Source organism: Leguminivora glycinivorella, chromosome 6, assembly GCF_023078275.1.
Source record: "Leguminivora glycinivorella isolate SPB_JAAS2020 chromosome 6, LegGlyc_1.1, whole genome shotgun sequence".
Taxonomy (NCBI): domain Eukaryota; kingdom Metazoa; phylum Arthropoda; class Insecta; order Lepidoptera; family Tortricidae; genus Leguminivora; species Leguminivora glycinivorella.
Window position 1 is genome coordinate 17,428,577 of NC_062976.1, and position 22,629 is coordinate 17,451,205.

Consider the following 22,629-nt stretch of genomic DNA (forward strand, 5'->3'; position numbering starts at 1 on the left):
ATATCATGTTGACATTCAATCTCCTGACCGTCTCGCTCATACCAATTCTATCCTATATAACGAGTGCGACCGAAACAGTTGAGTATTATTGAAGATTTTTGAATGTCTAAAATCTAATTGGTAGTTGTCGAAAACCCGCTTTTTCCATAAAGTGTTGGCGCGACGTCAAGTGGGTGATAGGCGTACGAGCAAGTACGCGTTGGATGGTCGACTACTATGCGCAGCGGTTTTTACGCGTACTTACGGTGACACACAATCGAAAAAGGTCGTCGAGCCATAAGTACGCATACCTGCTCGTATAGTACGTTTATCACCCACTTCAGACTGCGTTTCGATCGGCGTTTAGCGACAATAATTATCAGCTCGGCTTCATGGCTTTACGAACCTTAGCTCGGACCATCGAATATGAATCTTATAAACTTCTTTATACACAAGGGTATAAAGAAGTTTATAACCAGGTGCTCCATGACACCATTGCACCAATCTGTCGCCAGCACCGCTACACTTCAACGGCCAAGTCACACAACATCCATACTAATATTATAAATGGGAAAGTGTGTGTGTCTGTTTGTTTGTCCATCTTTCACGGCAAAACGGAGCGACGTATTGACGTGATTTTTTAAGTGGAGATAGTTGAAGGGATGGAGAGTGACATAGGCTACTTTTTGTCTATTTTTATATCCCCCCACTTCCTTAGAATGGAGGATGGAAGTTTGTGGAGAGATTTTCGAATTTAACGCGAGCGAAGCCGCGGGCAAAGGCTAGTTAACTATAATAATAAATAAATCGCAGTAAGGAACTTTATGTAGATTTCATTACTTTTTAGAGATAAACAAGCAGCTCCATCGAGACGGCTATTTTTTACAGAATGTTTTTGGTGGGATATACATAGGCATAGGTATATAACACTAACAAGGTATCTATTGTCTTAGTCCGTTTTCACATTATCCGATCCGATATCGGATGTCGGAAGGATTTAAATGGAAAAAATCCAAGATAGCGCCTGTAATGTATGGGGTATCAGTCCTACATCCGATATCGGATCGGATAATGTGAAAACGCATTTAGTCTCATTAATTATTAGGTACTTATGTCAGAGTTTCACTAATTATTTCCTTTTATTCATTTATTATCTCAGTTTAGGTTTATAGGAGTACCAAACGAGTAGTATACGAGTAGAAAATATATTACCAAAACAATACAAACTATCATTAATTTATTATAAAAACGTAATCCAAAGTGCCACACCTGGCGGCCTAACTATCCGCGTTGTGTCCAAGACGAAGCCTGACCGACGAAGCTAGCAAGTCTCTACATGTTAGCTGAAATACCGTCAAACCATTCACTGTGATTACTCAGATTATTATAAGCAAAATGATCTTCGAATGAACTTTCTGGACAATTGAGATGCATGGGCGCAGTCGAAACCAGCTCGCCCCTTCAGCCGTGTCCCGTTGAAAATCGGAAAGATTCTTTTCCTTAGCACATTTAATTTTTACAAATTGGATTCGCCTTCTGTCACCTAAACTGGTAATTTTATGTATGAGGTCATTGGTCATACAATTATTAATTTATACAGTTATTAATTCTGTATCTCTACTCGCATTGCTGCTGCGATTCTAAAATATTTAATATCCATATATTATGAATATTCAATAAATCATACAATGACATTTGTGATGTGACATGGATGTCAGATGTCACATCTGTCGGCACAATGATTGCGTTTTGTTGAACGTATTTGAGCTCAACATATAGGTTTATTATCACTAAGTATATTATATTAATGAACAACGAAACGGATGTGACATTTTCCTAGTCCACCAACGTCATCTAGTCATTTTATTTGGCAATAATTAGACAACATGCGAACAAACTTAGCCAGCGAAGCGATCACAACTACGTCGAGGCCGACCAAAAAATATAATTTGTAAAAATTGTGTTTTGAGCCAATATTTTGATATTAAAATAAAGTTTTTTGATAGTTATTCATAGTATAATATAAAAACAAGTAAAAATATGTGTGAAAATATGTTTTTTTCCACTCCCGGGTTACGAAACAACGCCATCTAGTTTTAAAGCAAAAACTAAGCTTTTTTCAGGGGTACGCTTTTTTGTATGGGCTATATCAGTCTAGTATTAAATGGTCCTTGCTAAAAAGATAAAGTAATGAATTAGCTTGTCGACATTTAGAAACTTATTGAATCCTTTACTGATTCAATATACAATTAAATATACATATTAAAACTATATGTTTCACATGTGCTTCATACATGTATTTACACTGCCAGCAACCCGCTAAACGGATTCTTTATTGCACGTGCTGTTCGCAATGTTTTATTTTCGTAAGGTTTTTGTTATCGGCTACGTTCGTAGCGCATCTCGTATTGGCACTGGATGTGTTAACATGCTACGTGTTACACCGTAGCACAACGAGCTACAGATAGCAAAGCCCTTAAAGCAGTGATGGGCAAAGCACGGCCCGCCTGCCATGTGCGGCCTGCCAATGTATTGTATCCGGCCCGCCAGCGGTCCTTGAATTCATAATAGGGTGTCATATGGCCGCACTGTATTAAAAATGGTGTAAATCTGGCCTGCTTCCAAAATTCAATCATATTTTGGCACCCAATGAAAAAAGTTTGCCCACCACTGCCTTAAAGGACGGTTTACCAATTATGGTCGAATGCGGTTACAGTCTGCCTGCTGTCCCATGTGGTCCCCTTGGTGTCCAGAGTTAGGGAGTTGTCGCTGACAGCCGATAAGTTACAAATCATGAGTTCCTGCAACACGGATGGTATTATATATATATTACTCACGTAACCGAGCTACTGATGTGCCGTTCCCGGGAATATTCCCTGAGTAAGAATATTCTGTTCTTAGTGAATAATAGTAACAGAACACGAATACGTATTAAATTTCTAGAAGCTAGTCTAAACCATTAGTTATCATCACACGTCGGACTATAGGGGGCAGTTTGAGGGCAAGTTAAGGTTTACAAAAAAATCTTAACTTACACGAGTATTATAATGTACCTAGTATTTGTAACATAGTTAATTAAATTAGTTACCCGTTATCATTTATTCATCTTCAATGTGTAAATACTCTTTGAAATGATGAAATTAAATGAAAATTTGGAAAAAATATTAATAATATGTTTCTTTCTCACAGCTGCAATTGTCTGAGTGACGGATAAAGCCAAACGAACTTTTTCGCCATTTTGACTTATATGTTGCCCAAGTACATTTATAAATAACGCAGTTAGTTGCTATGATATTTGGAATTTTACATTATAAATAGTAGGTACCAAATACTAAGTACAACTCGAAAGTGAATTGATTGATTTGCGAACCTTACCTATCATTCTGGCATGCCACGAAAATGCCCGCTGGAGTCCGACGTTATGGTTATCATGGGTAGCAAAATTAACAATTAGCGTGATATTATAAATAAATAAATATCAATTATAAAAACTTCTTTGTTATATTATTGATTTTGAATTCTTTACTATCAATTGATTTTATAAAACACATTAGGTACCTTCTTTAGGGCGACAGGTTCTCTCGAGAAAAACACAATTTCCAAGTCCTTTTCTTCTGCCGGTGAAATATATCCGAGCGCTGGTTTTACAATCAGATTAGGGACTTCATCCCACTTAAATTTGTAAACTTTGTCAGAGTTATTAACCATGATAACTGATCGTTTTTGCATGAAACTCAACTCGCACCCTCCGAAGTCCAAGACATATTTCAGGCAAGCCGGCTCGGTTTTAACGCCAACCGAGCTTGTAAACGATCTCGTTTTCTTCGTTTCATTAGATTTAGTGTCTTTTCTCTTTGCAGCTCTCTTTTTGCTATCCATAGTCGAGACAGTTGACTCCGTGCTGCATGGACAAAATAGTATTTTATGTAGAATATGACTCCCTACAAATCCACTTTGTAATAAGTAACCTATTGTTGGCCCAGATACTGATAAAACACGAACTACGAAAAATCCCGTCATAAAATACAGTATTCCCTAGGCCCGCTGTAACTATTAGCAAAACCGTATAATTTAAAGTAATGTAGGTATACTTACTCAGTAGCATTCTGTATTGCCCCCAAATCAACGTCCATTGATAACATTTCCAGTCCAATCAATATTACATCTTCCATAAATCCCTCAGCTTCACAAAACACCTGTTCATATTCAGTGTTTATTAATATAATTTGTTAAGAGATACGCAAATGTAGAAACATAATATTGTATACAATAACCCTTGCCGCCTTGACCGGGTACACAAAGTCACAGTGGGTAAGTGGTGATCGAAGGAAAGCTAGCATGTGCAACCCTAGCGCGGAGGAATTGACAGGTTTTACCTAATGATGATGCACCCGCTCAAATCGGCGTAAGAGCCTCACTGTATGGAATAAGTTACCGTAAAATACTCGTAAGGGTTGTCAACAATGGTAAGTTGAATTTCACAGCTCGTCCTCCCTCTTTTTACAGGGTTGTAATGAACAAGAACGCCTGCTAGTTCACTGGGTTTCAATCTCAACTTTATTTTCATTTCGTTATGATCTAAATCACAAAAAATATTGCCGAGATGAATATTGAATATTGACTAAAAACAACTACCTACTTAAGTACTACAACAACTACTACTAAGTGTTTCACAATCTGCATACGAGCCATTTGGATCAACATAATAACAAATATTGTTAATTTATTATATATGACTGCAAAGTATATTTATGCAGCAGAAATACCCAGAAAAAAAGTACCTTTGCGACTTTTAATAACATTCTTTTCCGAATTGGCTGCCGCCGACAACCAAAACACATTCCTCTCTTCCATTGTTGGCTGGTGTATATTCAATATTACATTACTTTTCACCGAACATATATTTTGAAATCGTATTTCGCGACTGCTGATGGAGCCCAAACAAGTGACGGGCATTTGAAGCAGTGAGCACTTGTACTGTCTCGTGGGTGGCCAGACCATCTTTATACGAGGTATGACGCCTTCTCCTATCAAACACACCCTAAAAGATTGTTGCTGGTTGTTCAAGAGATTCAATTTGATTTCTAAAATGGCTCGATACTCCTGCAAAGCAAACATATCAATGGTAGAAAATGGTAATACACTTATTTCTTATAACAATTTACATGAATTAATCCATTCTGCACTAATAAGGACACGTTGTTGTTTAGTCTCTATGAAGCATTTTCACTAAACTCGGGAAATGAAATGTTATCTGCTACGGAAAATGCGTTTTCTAAGACATTAATATAACGTTCCTGAATTGTTTACCTTTAAAGCTTTAGGACTAAACATGATTCGCAAACATTTGTGTTGCAAAGGTTCTATATGCGTCTCATATTTATCCAAAGAGAAGATGTTATCCTCCGCATTGAGTTCTGTAAGTAGCTTCATGGACAGCGCGGAAGCCACCAATCCATTGTTGTAAAGGTCGATTGCTCCCGTGAACGTTGTATTCACATTCACACAAAAAAAGTGGAGAGTGACTGAATTTTCTACGAAAACGCAATGTGGAGACGTCTGAAAAGGAAACGAAAATAGTAACAAAAAACCGGCCAAGAGCGTGTCGGGCCACGCTCAGTGTAGGGTTCCGTAGTTTTCCGTATTTTTCTCAAAAACTACTGAACCTATCAAGTTCAAAATAATTTTCCTAGAAAGTTTTTATAAAGATCTACTATTGTGATTTTTTTCATATTTTTTGAACATAGGGTTCAAAAGTTAGAGGGGGGGGGACGCACATTTTTTTCCTTTAGAAGCGATTATTTCCGAAAATATTAATATTATCAAAAAACGATCTTAGAAAACCCTTCTTCATTTTTTAATACCTATCCAACAATATATCACACGTTGGGGTTGGAATGAAAAAAAATATCCGCCCCCACTTTACATGTAGGGGGGGTACCCTAATAAAACATTTTTTTCCATTTTTTATTTTTGCACTTTGTTGGCGTGATTGATATACATATTGGTACCAAAGAGCGTAGCCGTGTTTGCATAGAAAATCGGCCCTTTCGCCAAATGTTCACTGTAATTTTTTTTAAAGAGCTCTCGTGACAAATATTATTTACTGTAAGTTTGAGGTTTCTATCTTTTTTATTTTCTGAGATATGATTTTTTTATTAATTTACATAATATCCATTTTTTTCAACATTGGCTAATGCGATTCACTTGAACTTTTGGGACAATAATATATATGTAATGACTCACATGTTCTAGCAATAATATTTAATAGTGCCGAAAAAAATCTTGGCTTAAAGTAGGAAACAAAACTTCAGTATTTTTTTTTCTCGCTTTTTAGAAAAGCGACACCTACAGTTCTTTGTCAAGTAATTGCTTATATAAAGGCCTGCAACATATATTTTTTTTCAAAAAAATCCAGTAGGTACTTCATACTAGAAAATGGAATAATAAAGGATACTACCCATACCGCAAACGAGCTACACAGTAAATAGGTGAATTTTAGTCGTAATACCTTTATGAATGCAATCTTCCAGTACCAATATTGTTAATACTCGTAATAAAGAGGTTTGCGACTAAAATTCACCTATTTACTGTGTAGCTCGTTTGCGGTATGGGTAGTATCCTTTATTATTCCATTTTCTAGTATGAAGTACCTCCTGGATTATTTTGAAAAAAATATATATTGCGGGCCTTTATATAAGCAATTACTTGACAAAGAACTATAGGTGTCGCTTTTCTAAAAAGCGAGAAAAAAATACTGAAGATTTGTTTCCTACTTTAAGCCAAGATTTTTTCGGCACTATTAAATATTATTGCTAGAACATGTGAGTCATTACATGTATATTATTGTCCCAAAAGTTCAAGTAAATCGCATTAGCCAATGTTGAAAAAAATGGATATTATGTAAATTAATAAAAAAATCATATCTCAGAAAATAAAAAAGATAGAAACCTCAAACTTACAGTAAATAATATTTGTCACGAGAGCTCTTTAAAAAAAATTACAGTGAACATTTGGCGAAAGGGCCGATTTTCTATGCAAACACGGCTACGCTCTTTCAGCTTTCTAGTGCTTACGGTTACTGAGATTTTCCGCGGACGGACGGACGGACGGACGGACGGACGGACGGACGGACGGACGGACAGACAGACATGGCGAAACTATAAGGGTTCCTAGTTGACTACGGAACCCTAAAAACACTACTCTAACAAAATTACTTCATTGCAGTAGCTGCAAAAAACAAGTAAGTGCAACTAGTCTCAGTTACCTCTGGCACTTTATAATCCGCCAGGCTCTTCATAATCAAATGCTCTCGGAACGTATTTTCAGTGTTCCAGAAATCTAATGTCGGCATGGCTCCGATGCCGACAAGCCTCAGTGGCACTCCACAAGCTTCGGCAGGACACGTATCGCTTATAATAAAGTTGATGGTTTCTCTAAACATCCCGGGCCCGCTGGCGTAAAACTGCATTTGAATTGTGCGGCTAGTTCCAGGGGCAATCAAGTTGTCTTCGTTTAATATTAAAAAGTTGCCGCATTTCATTGGAGGGTTTTTAAGCCTGTTAAAAACACACATGAGGATTACCTAATTCAAGACAAAGAAACCGAACATGTGATTTAAAAATATACAAGCTCCCGGAGCTCTTGGAATATACCAATTCAGATTATAATGACTTTAAAAATCGAGATTGGAAATCCTTGTCACACTTACTTATTATCTTTTACTTTCACCGTTAGATCTGCACTGAGTTGGTACTCCTCTGGAAGCACGATCTCATAAGTAACTGGACATTTACTGGTATTATTTAATATCACATCCTTCATAATAGCGGTGCCAATAGGGATAATGTTGAAATTGAGCTCACCCAATGGGAAAAGAGTAAATCTGAAAAGTTAATTTTGATATGTAAGAAGAAATGTAAAACCAAAAATAAATGTATTGTATGTTTTATTTACGTGGCAGATGGACTTCAGAAAGTCTTTAATGGTTTTCCATCAAATCATAGATTCAATATAAGAGGATCATACCATCCCATACATTAAAATGCGACCGCCTAAGAACGCTCATACACTACACCACACATAGATGGCGCCACAAAAAAATGTCTTGTAGCTTTCGGTTATACTTGTAGATGGCGTTAAATGTCACTTTTGACATAGATTTATGACATTAGAAGTTCTTTTCTCTAGGCTCCATAGATTTATGGCTTGAAAGTGACACTTAACGCCAATCTACAAATAATCGATGGCAACAAGGCATTTTTTGTGGCGCCATCTATGTGTGGTGACTGGTGTAGTGTATGCGCGTTCTTAGGCAGTCGCATTTTAATGTATGGGATGGTATGATCTTCTTATATGTATTTAATTTATGATCACACCTTAAACCTCACCAGAGGAAGAGAAAGGAAAATATTTGCCATCATGAAAGGGCCCGTATTCACATGGAACATAAGATAAGGTTTCGACGAAAAGGTCCACCTCGAACTATCGCAGCAGAAACGGCTCTGACTGAAGTATTCCTCACTTTCATCAATCAAAATTTTATGCAACTTACGTATTATAGAAGGACGCAAGAGTGATGCAAACTGGGAACTTGGCCACCACGACCTGTTTCTTGGAGCCATCGAGCAACGAGCACGTGTAGACTGGCACATTAACTAGATTCATCGACGTTGTGGGCGTGCACGTGAATTCGATGGCCACTAACTTCATGTTCACTGGGATCACCCCGCATTCTTGGGACACCTCGAAGGATCGCAGCAGAGACGGCTCGGGGAAATTCTTCACTTTCTTTAATCTAAAATATAACATTGTGAAGAGTACTTACACCTAAAGTGTCTAAAGGACAATCCTTATAAGCGTCCCACCCAAAACGGAAGGAAACAATAAACTTAATGACATAGAAGACAAAATGAGCAACCGAATCACCTTATAATTGGATTATCTTGTCTCATGGAACACCAGTCGTTGAATTGGTTCGGGCTTTAATAGTAAGATAATTTATAAAATTATATAGCCATCGATAAAACCGTAGAGGACGTACTTGAAATAAATGTTATATTTGCCGCGATTGAGGAGAAACATCATTTTGGAGTAGGTGGAGTTAACTTTGACGTTGCCGTAGTCGAGACAGGTGTCGGCCGGGTTCTCGTAGGCGCACTCCACCATGACGTCATAGCATTCCGCCGATAGGTACAACTGATCCACTATCATGGGGTTGCCGCGTCCCTCTGCGTCGTATATCTAAGTGCAAAAATGTCCAGCTATCATGTGACTTCTCTCGGTGTCTTATTTCACTTCACGTTAAGACACATCGGTACTAGCGCTTCAAATCAAAGAACTCACTTTGTCTTTAGACTTTGACACTGTCATCTAAAATTTTTGTAAGGTTGCAATTTTTTTTAATAAAGATATTGCTAGAACTACAAATCTACGAAAAATCAAAGGATACTTACGTCTATAATCAATATTTTGTGTGAAATAACACCGACTCTGCAAGCGATGTAGGTTACTGGAACAACTTGGTTGTCATATCTGGGCACGATGCCTGATGTATCAGAAATTATAAAGTCTTCTGCAAATTCTTCAGGATTTCGGACTTTCCACATTATTGGCAGAATTGAGTCATTTTTAACAATAAATCTATCATTTTCTCGGCGATATAATAAAAGCTTCCCGTAATCTGTGAACATACAATGAAGATAGCCGTGTAAGTGAACAAAAAATGCCCCTAACGTTTTTAGGTAATGAATCTATCCTACGTATTGGTCACAATGCTACCTCTAGTTATTATTCTGCCAAATTTTATGTCATAATTATTGACAGTTTCCTTGAAATATCACTTTAAAGTTTTTTTAACTTTTTCTACTCCCGAACTGTTATTCGTCATTTACAGGGTCGTGCACAAATCTTTAAAACCCTACATAAAGGTCTATTCCCCAAAGCCAGCGTCCGCCGGCTTTAGGCTCCAGGTCGACATTAACTTTGTGTTTTTTAATGTGAAATATTTCAAAATTGTTCTTTTGACATTTGTGACTTAGCGACACCTACAATTTTTTTTACACCAATGTGACATCTCTTTCCGTACTAATTTTTTTTAATGAATTGGGTTGGAGCAAATTGGTGATTTTTTTAATAATTTTTAGGTACCTACACATCTACGAACAATATTGAAGAGGATACAACAAAAAGTTTTCTTATTGATACAGGTTCAATAATGCTGGCTTGTCATTATAACTCTTCACGAAGGAAAACTTTTCGGACTACCTCTGTACAAGTATGTAGGTACATAACCCAATCAATACCCACATTGGGCGCCAATTTAGCCGGCTAGACAGCGGAGAAAATAAACTAAGGATCTTCCTTCAGGATCCGGGGCATTTTTTAGGGTTCCGTAGTCAACTAGGAACCTTTATAGTTTCGCCATGTCTGTCTGTCCGTCCGTCCGTCCGCGGATAATCTCAGTAACCGTAAGCACTAGAAAGCTGAAATTTGGTACCAATATGTATATCAATCACGCCAACAAAGTGCAAAAATAAAAAATGGAAAAAAATGTTTTATTAGGGTACCCCCCTACATGTAAAGTGGGGGCTAATATTTTTTTTACATTCTAACCCCAACGTGTGACATGTTGTTGGATATTTTAACTTCTGATTAGCAGAAACGCCTGCAATCCGTCTAAGAAGTTTAACATTCTTACGGTAGATGTCGCTACGGGTCCCATTGACCTTAGTAGTGGAAAATTTCGCTGGCTTGGTTGAAGTCTTGGTGGCTCAGTTGGCAGAGCGCTGGAATATTGATCCAGAGGCCGTGAGTTCAAGTCTCACCCAAGGCAGACATTTTCCACTTTTAAATTTATTCATATTGTTGGATAGTTATTTAAAAATGAATAAGAGTTTACTAAGATCATTTTTTGATAATATTAATATCTCCGGAAATAATCACTCCTAAAGGAAAAAAAAATGCGTCCCCCCCTCTAACTTTTGAACCATATGTTTAAAAATATGAAAAAAATCACAAAAGTAGAACTTTATAAAGACTTTCTAGGAAAATTGTTTTGAACTTGATAGGTTCAGTAGTTTTTGAGAAAAATACGAAAAACTACGGAACCCTACACTGAGCGTGGCCCGACACGCTCTTGGCCGGTTTTTGTTCCCTTACACGGCTGTCTTCTTTATTGGTCAAAGTAGAAGATATTATAAAAGTTTAGACTATAATGCGAATACAATGTCGAGCCGTGAATTATACTATCGTGACTATGATGTTGAAGACTCACCTATATTCTTAGTTAACGGCAATATCTCCAAGATGGGCACGACGCCGCTGCATTGCATGAGCACGGTGACGATCTCGGGGTTGTCCTTGACGCAGAAGAGTAGCAGGCTCTGGTGAACTCCCACCTCCGCCGGAGCTGCTGTCACGGTCAGCTTTCCGCGGCAGCCGGGCTGAATTTAGACTTTTATAATTATTGTGTTTGTGATTTGTAATCTTGGCCTCCAAAACGAGATCACGCCACCTATCCCGATCATCTGGCTAAATTCGGGATACGCTAAGTTTCCGTCCAGTACCTATGGAATTTATAGGGAAAAGTATGCAATCTCAGATTCTCACTGCCAAGTTTGTGAAAATGAAAAGTTAGCGTGGTCATAGTCAAACTAATCAATAAGTATATATATGATAGTTCTATTACAAATCGAGAAATGTGTGCAAACATTAGAATAGTAGTAATAGTAGACGTAGAATCGAACTGCTTGATTAGTATAGTATGAATTTTCTGAGATGAACGTTTCGCTTTTGCCGTAATCTGTTAAACAAAGGCCTTTGTTTCTATTATTCACTGCGGCTAGCTCCCGTTTCCACAGCACGTTCTAAAGTCTCAGTGTAGTTAAAAAGCAACTATCATGATAGCAATAAGGTTCAAATTTATTAAACAGTTTGCAGTATGCAGGTAACTTTTTTTGAAGATGACAAAACGTGTTATCTCCGAAAGGGCTTTTTATGGATTTGAACCTTATTACTATCATGATAGTTGCTTTTTAACTACAATGAGACACACAACAATGAGATATAGCACGTGCCGTTTAAACGGGAGCTAGCCACCGTGAACAATAGACACAAAGGCCTTTGTTTAACAAATTACGGCTAAAGCGAAAAGTTCATCTCAGAAAATTCATACATACAAAGCACTGTTTCTCTTTGGTTACAGTCTTAGATTCGAAAATACTACATTTACAATATCTACCAAGTATACTAACTTCGAGACTTATGTAAGTTTTGTCCAGTCCAAAAACGTTGGTCTGTTCAGCAAATTCAATTACAATGTCCGCTGTGATCAATGAAGAATTCTTTAAATCAATTGTGTATTCTTCTTCATATATTCTGCAAAGATTAACATTGTTAAATAACCGTATTCAAACTTGGAACCTAAGTTTACAATAATATACATACCTATTTTGTCCAATAAAAATTGGTCCAAACTCAAATAAGTCGAGATCATCTAAATAGGTGATTTTATATACGTTGTCTTCAAAGTTTGCTCTTCTAACAAAATTAGCAAACATTTTCTTCGGTCTGCTGTCTATTCTGTAAAACGAATTCACAATTTTTAATCATAGTGGAATAAAGGCAACCATAGCTTTATCGACAGCGAGCTTTGTATATGAAAGGCTTTTTGGCCGTTTGTTTATCCATATTATAATTATAAATGGAAAAGTGTGTGTGTGTGTCTGTTTGTTTCTCCGTTTTTTACGGCAAAACGGAGCGACGAATTGACGTGATTTTTGTGAGTAAGTAGTGCAAATAGTTCGAAGTGCAAATAGTTGACGGGACGGAGAGTGATGACATTGGTTACTTTTTGTCTCTTTCTAACCCCTTACTTCCCTAAAATGGGTGGTGGGAGTTTGTATGGAGCATTCCGCAATTTTTGAATTTAACGCGAGTCAAGCCGCGGGCAAAAGCTAGTGATCAATATAATCATACGAATGACGATCCACTTTATATTCGTAGTGTTTATCTGATGATCGTTGTCATCAAACGTATTTTTAACCGACTTCAAAAAAGGAGGAGGTTCTCAATTCGACTGAATGTTTTTTTTCTTTATCTTAAAAATAAATCAGTAGCTCACCTGGGTAAGTCGCAGATGCCAGTAACGTGAATGTCAACTCTCGACTCCGGCCACCCGCTGACCTCCACGAACCGCTTTACGCTGAAGTGGCCTTCCCACTGCGGACTGAAGGAGTACTTGCAGCGCACCAGATCACCTGGCCCCAATACTATGCGCTTGGCGGAAGCTGAAACACACACGCTCGTGAAAATACTAGTTTTGCTACAATTTAAATGGCAGTTAACAATGTTTTTTTTCAACTTTATTGAATGGTGTTTCGTTTAACCTTTTCGCTAATACAGGCTGGAATTTGAATAACCGATAATATTTAAAAAGGTGGATCATATAGCTGAAACAAAACCACGCTCTGTGTAGGGTTCCGTAGTTTTCCGTATTTTTCTCAAAAACTACTCAACCTATCAAATTGAAAACAATTTTCCTAGAAAGTGTTTATAAAATTCTACTTTTGTGATTTTTTTTTAAATATATGGTTCAAAAGTTAGAGGGGGGGGGGGCACACTTTTTTTTCCTTTAGGAGCGATTATTTCCGAAAATAATAATATTATCAAAAAACGATTTTAGTAACCCCTTATTCATTTTTAAATACCTATCCAACAATATATCACACGTTGGGGTTGGAATGAAAAAAAAAACAGTCCCCACTTTACATGTAGGGGGGGTACCCTAACAAAACACTTTTTTTCACTTTTTATTTTACCACTTTGTCGGCGTGATTGATATACATATTGGTATCAAATTTCAGCTTTCTAGTGCTTAGGGTTACTGAGATTATCCGCGGACGGACGGACGGACGGATGGACAGACAGACAGACATGGCGAAACTATAAGGGTTCCTAGTTGACTACGGAACCCAAAAAAGTGTACTTTTGTTTAACTCTAAATATTGAGTTGGTGCATAAATCCTTGGACACTTGGATTTCATTAACATTTTTCTAGGTTTCAATTCGGTTGTACACTAGAATAATCTATTATTATACAGAATGTTCTAGGAGCATTACGCCAAGGGGTACAGGGCGCGTGCGTTCCGACTTCAGTCTAGTTCAAAATGCAACCGCGTCAACTACGAGCGATCATGCTTTACGAGCATAATCTAGGAACAAGTGCAAGGCAAACGGCCGAGAAAATTAACACTGCGTTTGGACAAGGCACTATTGCTCATTCCACAGTGAGTTATTGGTTTAAGTCTTTCGATAAGGGGGATACGAGTTGTGAAGAACTGAAGACAAACCTCGCTCCGGTCGGCCAGTTGTCTTCGACGAAAACTTTCTACGCTCACATTTGGAAAGACATCCGGATGAGACTACCAGGGACTTAGAAGGAACTTGGGTACGACCATTCCACTATAATTCGGCACCTTCATGCAATGCAGTTAGCCTCAAAAATATCGACTAGGCGTCCAAAAAGGCTGTCTGTATCACTTCTTCAAGACAACGCTTGACCACATACTGCGAAGTCTGTCCGCCATATTCTGGAAAAGCTGAACTGGACAGTGGTACCTCACCCACCATACAGTCCTGATATTTCGCTGTTAGACTATATTGTCTGTTTCGGGCTCTAAAGTTACATTTAAGGAAGAAGAAGTTTGAAAACTATGAACAACTCCAAGACGATTTCGCCGAGTTTTTTGACCACCATTACCAGCCTCCTGCTTTTTGGGAACACGGCATAAATACACGGTACACGGTATAGATGGTTACATGTCGTTGAACATCCATTATATTGTGGATTAATATTTCTTTAATAATAAATAAAATTATTTTTAATAAATGTGTTTGAGTGTCCAAGAACTTATGCTCCAACCTGATATAAATTATGGACATTATGCGCTATCTTTAGTACTCAAGTTAATGTAGATGTATGTCATATATGTTATACCTGGAACAGTGCTCAACCTATGCAAAGGCAGTGGACTAGGGTAGTATGACTCATCACTTTTTTCCGTACTTAAGTTCTCAATTGTTGATAAGACACCGGGCATTGCAGTAGTCGAAGTCGAAGATGATGCCATCTAAAATATCACATCAACGCAATTATCTTCTCAATAAACCACAAGCCTAGATTGAAAAACGTAATTATTTATTAATTTATTAGGTACCTTTTTACCACACGTACAGTGCCATTTTGACAAGACATTAATAACATTATCTTGAGTTGTATCATCCAAAAGATTTAAATCAGTAATTTGATTACATTCGCATTTCTTGACCTATAAAACAGATTAAATTTAGTCAATATATTCCAAGTATCTAATCTACACACATTGTAGGTAATTTTTAGCAAGTAAGTCTTTAGTAATAATATGTAATAGTATACTAGCCGGCATTTCGTCCAAAAAGCACCACTTTAAGGGCAGTTCGTGATGAATATAAGGCATAGTTTTTGGTAGCAGTACTGTAAATTCTTTCCTATTCATCGGGTTTTGGAGAATGTCCTCGTCCTCGCTTGGGCCTTCTCTCAATGCTTCACTGATCGTAGGAGTATATTTAAACAGATTCACCAATGCTTGTTTGTAATGGAGACAGGGGCACATTATCAGAGTTAATGGAAATCCTCTTTGATCTTCGTTCTCATCAGTACTCTACATAAAAGTTTGAGGAGGTTGCCATGTAAAATTAAATAGGTACAAATTAAGTCTTAAGCGTAAATGATTAATATGATAATACAGGGTTTAAACTGAGAAATATTTAGGTACAAATTGTTATAGGAACTAAATGTAAAGCTATCGCTATCGTTTCTAGGGTCCCCTACCAAAAAGTTATAAATAAAACTGTGCGGTAGTCTGAGACACATCTGTGACATCAGAAAGACCAAAATGAAAATAATATATATCGATGACTTTTGTTGATTTGATTATTTGTTGCTCAAGACTTAACAGGAAAATTATTGTTATACCAGTACGACATGTGTTTCGGACTTCGTCTTTGGTTTTTTCTGCACATTGCCCAATATTTGACCGTTTAAAGCGTACAATGGGAATCCAACGGCACCTTCGTCAAATATCCAATTGTTGGCAATAGTAATCAAGCTGTCATATGTAATTTTGTAATACTCGTTGTATTTCATAAGCATTTCCACATATTGGCTTGTATTTTTCCCAGCTGAAATTTGTACATAGCAAAGGATCAATTTAGGGCCAGTTGCATCAACCGCATTTGACAGACACATCATCGCCACGCAGCAGACGTCTATGGAACTTCCCATACAATAAAATTTAACGAACGCTTTAACGGTGACAGACGGTTTGATGCAACCGGCCCTTAGAAGTAATATTTGTTACACTATTGTGTGATAACATGCACATTCTAGTTAAAAAGCAATAGGTGTTTTACTTTATATATGTATAATATGTATGTATATATATACATATTATCAATACCTATATGCAGCTGGATTTCCCTTTTTTCGGGCTTCTGTAACTATAATTGAATTCTTAAACATTCATAACTGTCGATATATTAAACAAATCTGTGTACTTACATTTGTCATCTTTTTTCGGCTTTTTCTGTTCGACCGAACTTTTTACGATAAGTGCGGATTCTGCAAAAAGGTACCCGCGCAAAAATAAACACAATAGGAATTAGCAACTGATACTTCTTCCAATATTAGTATTTGTTAGTTAATAATTAGTTAACATATTTTTTTTACTCATATACCTAATAAGATTTTATCTTTTATTATTACCAATGTTACAAAGAAGTAATACTTCATGCCTTTTATTATAATTTTGTAACGTTGATAATGTTTTAGATTTACCTTTAGCACTACCGTCTGCTTTTGCGTCTTGTTTGGCTATTCTAGAATAACCAGTCTTCTCGATAAATTTTTTCCTTCTTGCTTCCAAACCATAGGTGACATATAAAGCTTTAAATTCCGGAGTTAACTTTTCAAAATCGTCGCCATCCATTTCATCAATTTCTTTTACTATCTCAACAATTTCTGCCTCCTCATATACTTTTTCCACAGGTCTAGAAAAAATATGAGGTAGGTACCTACATGTAGTACTATATATGTTATGGACCAAGTGATTAATAAGGGCATTATGTATAATGCCCGGACATTATGAATAATGCCTAGCTGTATTGGGCAAAGTGATTAATCATTGTGTAGACGCCATTTTTTATTACATTGCCCGGTCATTATGATACTGCTATGTGATCGTTGGGCAATTTGATAATAAGTTTAACAGGTTTGTTTAAACGCCATTTTTTATCATATTGCCCGGTCATTATGATAATGCTACGTGATCGCTGGGCACTTTGATAAAAAGTTTTAACAACTTTGTCTAAACGCCATTTTTTATCACATTGCCCGGTCATTATGATACTGCTACGTGATCCTTGGGCAATTTGATAATAAGTTTAACAAGTTTGTCTAAACGCCATTTTTTATCACATTGCCCGGTCATTATGATAATGCTACGTGATTAACGTGATCGTTTGGCAATTTGATGGTAAGTTTAACAAGTTTGTCTAAACGCCATTATTTATCACATTGCCCGGTCATTTTGATAATGCTACATGATCGTTGGGTAATTTGATGGTAAGTTTAACAAGTTTGTCTAAACGCCATTTTTTATCACATTGCCCGGTCATTATGATACACATGATCGTTGGGAAATTTGATAATAAGTTTTTTAAGTATACTGAGTGGTTCCTAACAAATAATGAAATGTAAATTGTGCTTCTTTCATGAGGATAGGTACTTTTGTTGAGTAGACTTGAACAATTAGTAGTTTTTCGATTTTTTATACAAATTAAATACCTATTTCATTGTACGCCATCATCGTTTTAATTGAAGTAGACTTTAAAGTATAATAAAAATGAATACAAATTATTTTATTAAGTTGTTGATCAAATATTTAGTGGTTAGTCAGGTCAGTAAAGATGATCAAAGTTAAATCAGTTTCACAAAACGTAAGTACCTATAATTAAAAAAAAAAACATATTTCAAATAGCGGTTACAGTTGGACGGGAATATAAAAAAATATTACGTCCCACTGCTTGGCACAGGTTGCTCTCTTGTGTGAGAGGTATATAGTGACTGACCGAGCATAGCTGTTCTTTTCCGGAATGCTGTTATGCAGCATCCCCCTGAACCGGGGAGGATTTAGGGGACTCTCACCTCATGGCGCAATGGACGGATTCATTGTGAAAGAGGGGGATGAGCTTACACCGGCGTTTCACTATCTTTGCCGTTCGTACGAGTGCACTGGGAACGAGGTCATTTCACCACGGGCCGACCTCTCACTACTCAGCATAGCCTCCATTATCCCATGTTCTCGCTACATCTACAGGTCTGCAAACCTCGTTACTGCCTTGAAGGAAGCTCTTTCCGCGGCCCAACGACTGTATTCTCCCAGTGTGCTGGCCATATTGTCTGTCGAGCCACATTTGACGCTATCATTGGTCATACCTGCTAAAAAAACTAGGCGTTTTGCCATCTTTGCCATTCGTGAAAGTGCACTTTTATCATGGCACTTACCGGTAGCCGTGCCTTATGGCTAGAAGCTGGTCTGACGGACCGAAACTCTTTATTGCCCTCTCCCGATATCATCTATGGACCCTGCCTCACTAAGGCTCAAGGCGAGCTCTGCTCTGCGGCCTATATCGGACTTTTCGTTTAACTCTAAATCATCTATCATAAGAGTTTTAAATGATTCACAATTAGTTTCATAAGATTTATATTAACCGGGATATAAACCGTGATTACTTTTTTGAATTTTATTGAAGTCCCGATATTTCGACGCAGTTTCATGCATCATGATCACGGGAAACTGAAGACGGCGCGTAGATGTCAAAGTTGCAGCGGCTGCGCGTCCTTTGTTGTTCGATATGAAACTGCATACAGTTTCTTGAACAGATCGGCACGAAAGTATGCTGAAGCTACGCCAATCCAGCTATTAGCTTTGCTACATGTTTTATTATTACTCTGCCCAACAAAGGATGGGCATTATGTATAATGCTCGGGCAAAGTACAGCTATTCGGTGTGTTATTATTACTTTGCCCAACAGAGGATGGGCATTATGCATAATGCCCGAGCAAAATTCAGCTATTCGGTATGTTATTGTCACTATGCCCAACAGAGGATGGGCAGTATGTATAATGCCCGGGCAAAATACGACTATTCGATATGTTATTATCACTTTGCCCGACAGAGGGTGGGCATTATGTATAATGCCCGGGCAAAATTCAGCTACTCGCTGTGTTATTATTACTTTGCCCAATAGAGGATGGGCATTATGTATAATGCCCGGGCAATTTAATTATTTGAATAGTTATTATCAAACTGCCCACTCACAATGGGCATTATTCATAATGCCCGGGCATTATGTATAGTGCCCGATTTATCACTTGGTCCATAACATATACATACAAAGAACAATGATGTACAGTCGACTACAAAGAGATGTATCCACTTCTTCACCTTATTGCTTTGTAGTGGGGTGAAAAAGTGGATACACCTCTTTGTAGTCGACTGTACATACAAAATGTGGTCGGATAGTTCCAAAATCATCCTTAATTCCCAACAGACGGAAATGAATAAATCAGGGACAACTTACACAGATAAACCTGGCCCCAAAGTAAGCAAAGCTTGTACTACGGGTGCTAGGCGACGATATACATACTTATATAGATAAATACATAGAAAACGTCCATGAATTTCTGTGTTCATCACACAAATACCTACCTACTCTTATCCTACCCTACCATTATCCATTTGTTTTTCAAATCTAAGAAACAAGAAGAAATAAAAACATACTTACTCTTCTAACAATTCCATTTCACGTTGAGCTTCTTCATATGATTGTGCCCAGTTGCTAAATTCTGATTGACACAGTATCAAATGTAGGTTCCGTATGCATTGCTTGCTTTTGATGAGTGTGGTGAGTGCTATAGCTGGCTGGTTGAACGTAAAACTCGTTAATGAGTCTACGACAAACCCTCGATTGAATTTCGGCTGAGCAAAGAAGTCTGTCAGCAGGTCTTGTGTTAAGTCCTTTAAAAAACATTAAGATTTGTAACTATCGCAGTATGTATTTGTGTTATATAGGAATATTTGATACTGCGTAACTCGTAAGTCTCATAGTCTGTTCGGAACGACAAGAGTCGTGGAATGAATGAGGACCTACTATTCTACGACTCTTCTCTTTCAGAATCTAACTTGGGCAGGCATGTTTGTTTCACAGAACAGACAATTTCTGATCATTGTCCTACGACAATGTACATCCGTCCATATTAATCCGTTGGTTGCAATTCCATTTTGGTTTGTGTATAATGTTGGTGCTATTGTATTATAAAAGTTAATTGGTGTTCAAGTGAAGCTAAATAATGTATAGAATATTTACTTGTTGAAACATCGTCGTAGATCCCATAGCTTCTACAGCACTGCTCTCTTTCTCTTTTTTTTTCTTGTCGCCAGCCTTTGACCGAGGTGTAGTCGTATTTTTACTGTTTGCTAAGGCTTGCAGTTTGGTTAAAACTACTTCAAATTCGTCTTCAGTTTCTCCACCTAATTCTAGACATACATTTTTGAACCAAATATTAATTCTGCACAAAAACATTATAACCAGTTATCATTACATAAACAAGAAACTCATATGCGCAATTGTGGAACCCTTAAATGAATTCCTTGTATTAAATTACATAGAAAATATTAAATAGTCCGCCACATTCTTAATCCATCAAAGGGTTTATATTCCAGAAGTTTATAAATAAATATACGGTGAAGTACACATTGGTTATATACCTAATTCTAATTACCTACACATTTGTCTATCAGCCTAAAACCTATTCAAAATATCTATGAATAATATACCATTACGTTTCGCAACACACCTTCAGCATGTTCGTTTTCTACTTCATCATCTCTCGCGACACTTCTTTTGTATATTTCATATGCTTCGTCCATAGCACCCCTGATTATCGTTTTGGCTTCAGTATCAAGACAGCATAGTGCTTCTACCATACACATATCAATATTAACAGTCGGTATACCTAGTTTCATACCAATCGTATATGCCATTTCTTGTGATTGCAATTCTAAAATTTTAAAAAGATTAAAATGTATAAAATATTTTAATAAATTTTCTTGTTTTTAATAAATTAACACTTTAATCGAAGATCATAGATCCGAGAAAACACTTTTATGAGTTTCATACATTATCTCATTGGTTTTTCAATTGAACTCTTACTTACTAGATTTTTGTTATAGCATAAGTAACTTTAAAACAACTGTAATGAGTGTAAGGTTTGGAAGCTATATTTAGAATTCGTACATCTCGGAAAACGGTTGATAGGAGTTGCTAAGTGGACAAGGTATGCCAAATTATCTGAATACATTTTGATTTTAAGAGAAATATAAGGTGTATCAGTATAAAGTAGACCTCGGGTATAGACACCTCAACATCAACCGCTTAGCTATTTTATGCTGCTGTCTGTATTAATTAGCAAAGTCCCTGCTGCATAGTTATTATTACCATAAGTTCTATACCTTCACCCGGCGAACCATGTAGAAAAACAATAAGTCCTTTAGATTGTGCCTCAATTTCGTTATTAGGACTATGATGATCAAATGCGTCCATGCATTCTTTCAGTGGATCTCTGCCGTTATCTTTTAAAGCTTTTATTTCATCTTAAACAAAAATGGTTAAGACTTATTTTAGTGATATTGTATACACCTACTTATTTGGTATAAATGTGCCTAAAAGTGACATGAATAAATATGACGTTCTTTTTATTTTTTGTACGTACCTGCTATAATTTCAGCTTCCGATCTAAATTTTCTTTGTACAATTTCTGGGGCTATTTTAGCAGACGGTAATTGTTTTCCAGTTTTGGGTGTTTTGGGAGGCTTCCTGTGTAAAAGTAAAAAAATAAATATGATTGTAAATGAGTATCCATCCATCCATACTAATATTATAAATGGGAAAGTGTGTCTGTCTGTTTGTTTGTCCGTCTTTCACGGCAAAACGGACCTATCAATTGACGTGATATTTTAAGTGGGGATACTTGAAGATCTAAATGGAGAGTGATATAGGCTAGACTTATAGTGACCGGGATATAAACCGTGATTACCTCTTTGATTTTTGTTGAGCTCCCGATATTTCGACGCAGTTGCATGCATCATGATCACGGAAAACTGACGAAGGCGGGTGGATGTCAAAGTTGCGTCGAAGGTCTATATCCCGGTCAATGTAAGTCTAATGAAAATAACCGTGAATCATTCAAAACTCTGATATATACTACTTTTTGTCCCTTTCCAATCCCCCACTTTCCTAAAATGGGGGGTGGACGTTTGTATGGAGCATTCCGCAATTTTTGAAATAATTCCAATTCCGAAACTAGTTTGATTAATGTAAAGGTTGCCTTACTTAGCCGCAGTAGATGCTGATTTTCCTCTAGCAACTGCTTCTGCCTCCACTTGCCTAAATAAATTAAAGGACCATCAATATTTACAGTAATTATTAGACAAATAACTTACACATTTTAAGCATTATTTGTCTTGTCAAAGAGCCTACTTTGTAGCC

The 22,629-nt window shown here is 37.1% G+C and overlaps 1 protein-coding gene across 1 annotated transcript in view; it reads right to left on the reverse strand.

Annotated features, from left to right (window-relative positions):
- LOC125227030 (hydrocephalus-inducing protein homolog) overlaps positions 1-22,629 on the reverse strand; it is a 58,626-nt gene that overhangs the window by 16,904 nt on the left and 19,093 nt on the right. Inside the window, 23 exon segments of the mRNA XM_048131221.1 lie at positions 2,671-2,780; positions 3,538-3,880; positions 4,075-4,175; positions 4,415-4,557; positions 4,761-5,082; positions 7,247-7,538; positions 7,691-7,864; positions 8,534-8,776; positions 9,023-9,222; positions 9,435-9,661; positions 11,255-11,423; positions 12,234-12,357; positions 12,427-12,561; positions 13,103-13,268; positions 15,215-15,308; positions 15,995-16,200; positions 16,580-16,639; positions 16,865-17,067; positions 19,867-20,099; positions 20,449-20,606; positions 20,939-21,190; positions 21,594-21,734; positions 21,854-21,957. Of these exon segments, the coding sequence (XP_047987178.1) occupies positions 2,671-2,780; positions 3,538-3,880; positions 4,075-4,175; positions 4,415-4,557; positions 4,761-5,082; positions 7,247-7,538; positions 7,691-7,864; positions 8,534-8,776; positions 9,023-9,222; positions 9,435-9,661; positions 11,255-11,423; positions 12,234-12,357; positions 12,427-12,561; positions 13,103-13,268; positions 15,215-15,308; positions 15,995-16,200; positions 16,580-16,639; positions 16,865-17,067; positions 19,867-20,099; positions 20,449-20,606; positions 20,939-21,190; positions 21,594-21,734; positions 21,854-21,957 (4,200 nt within the window).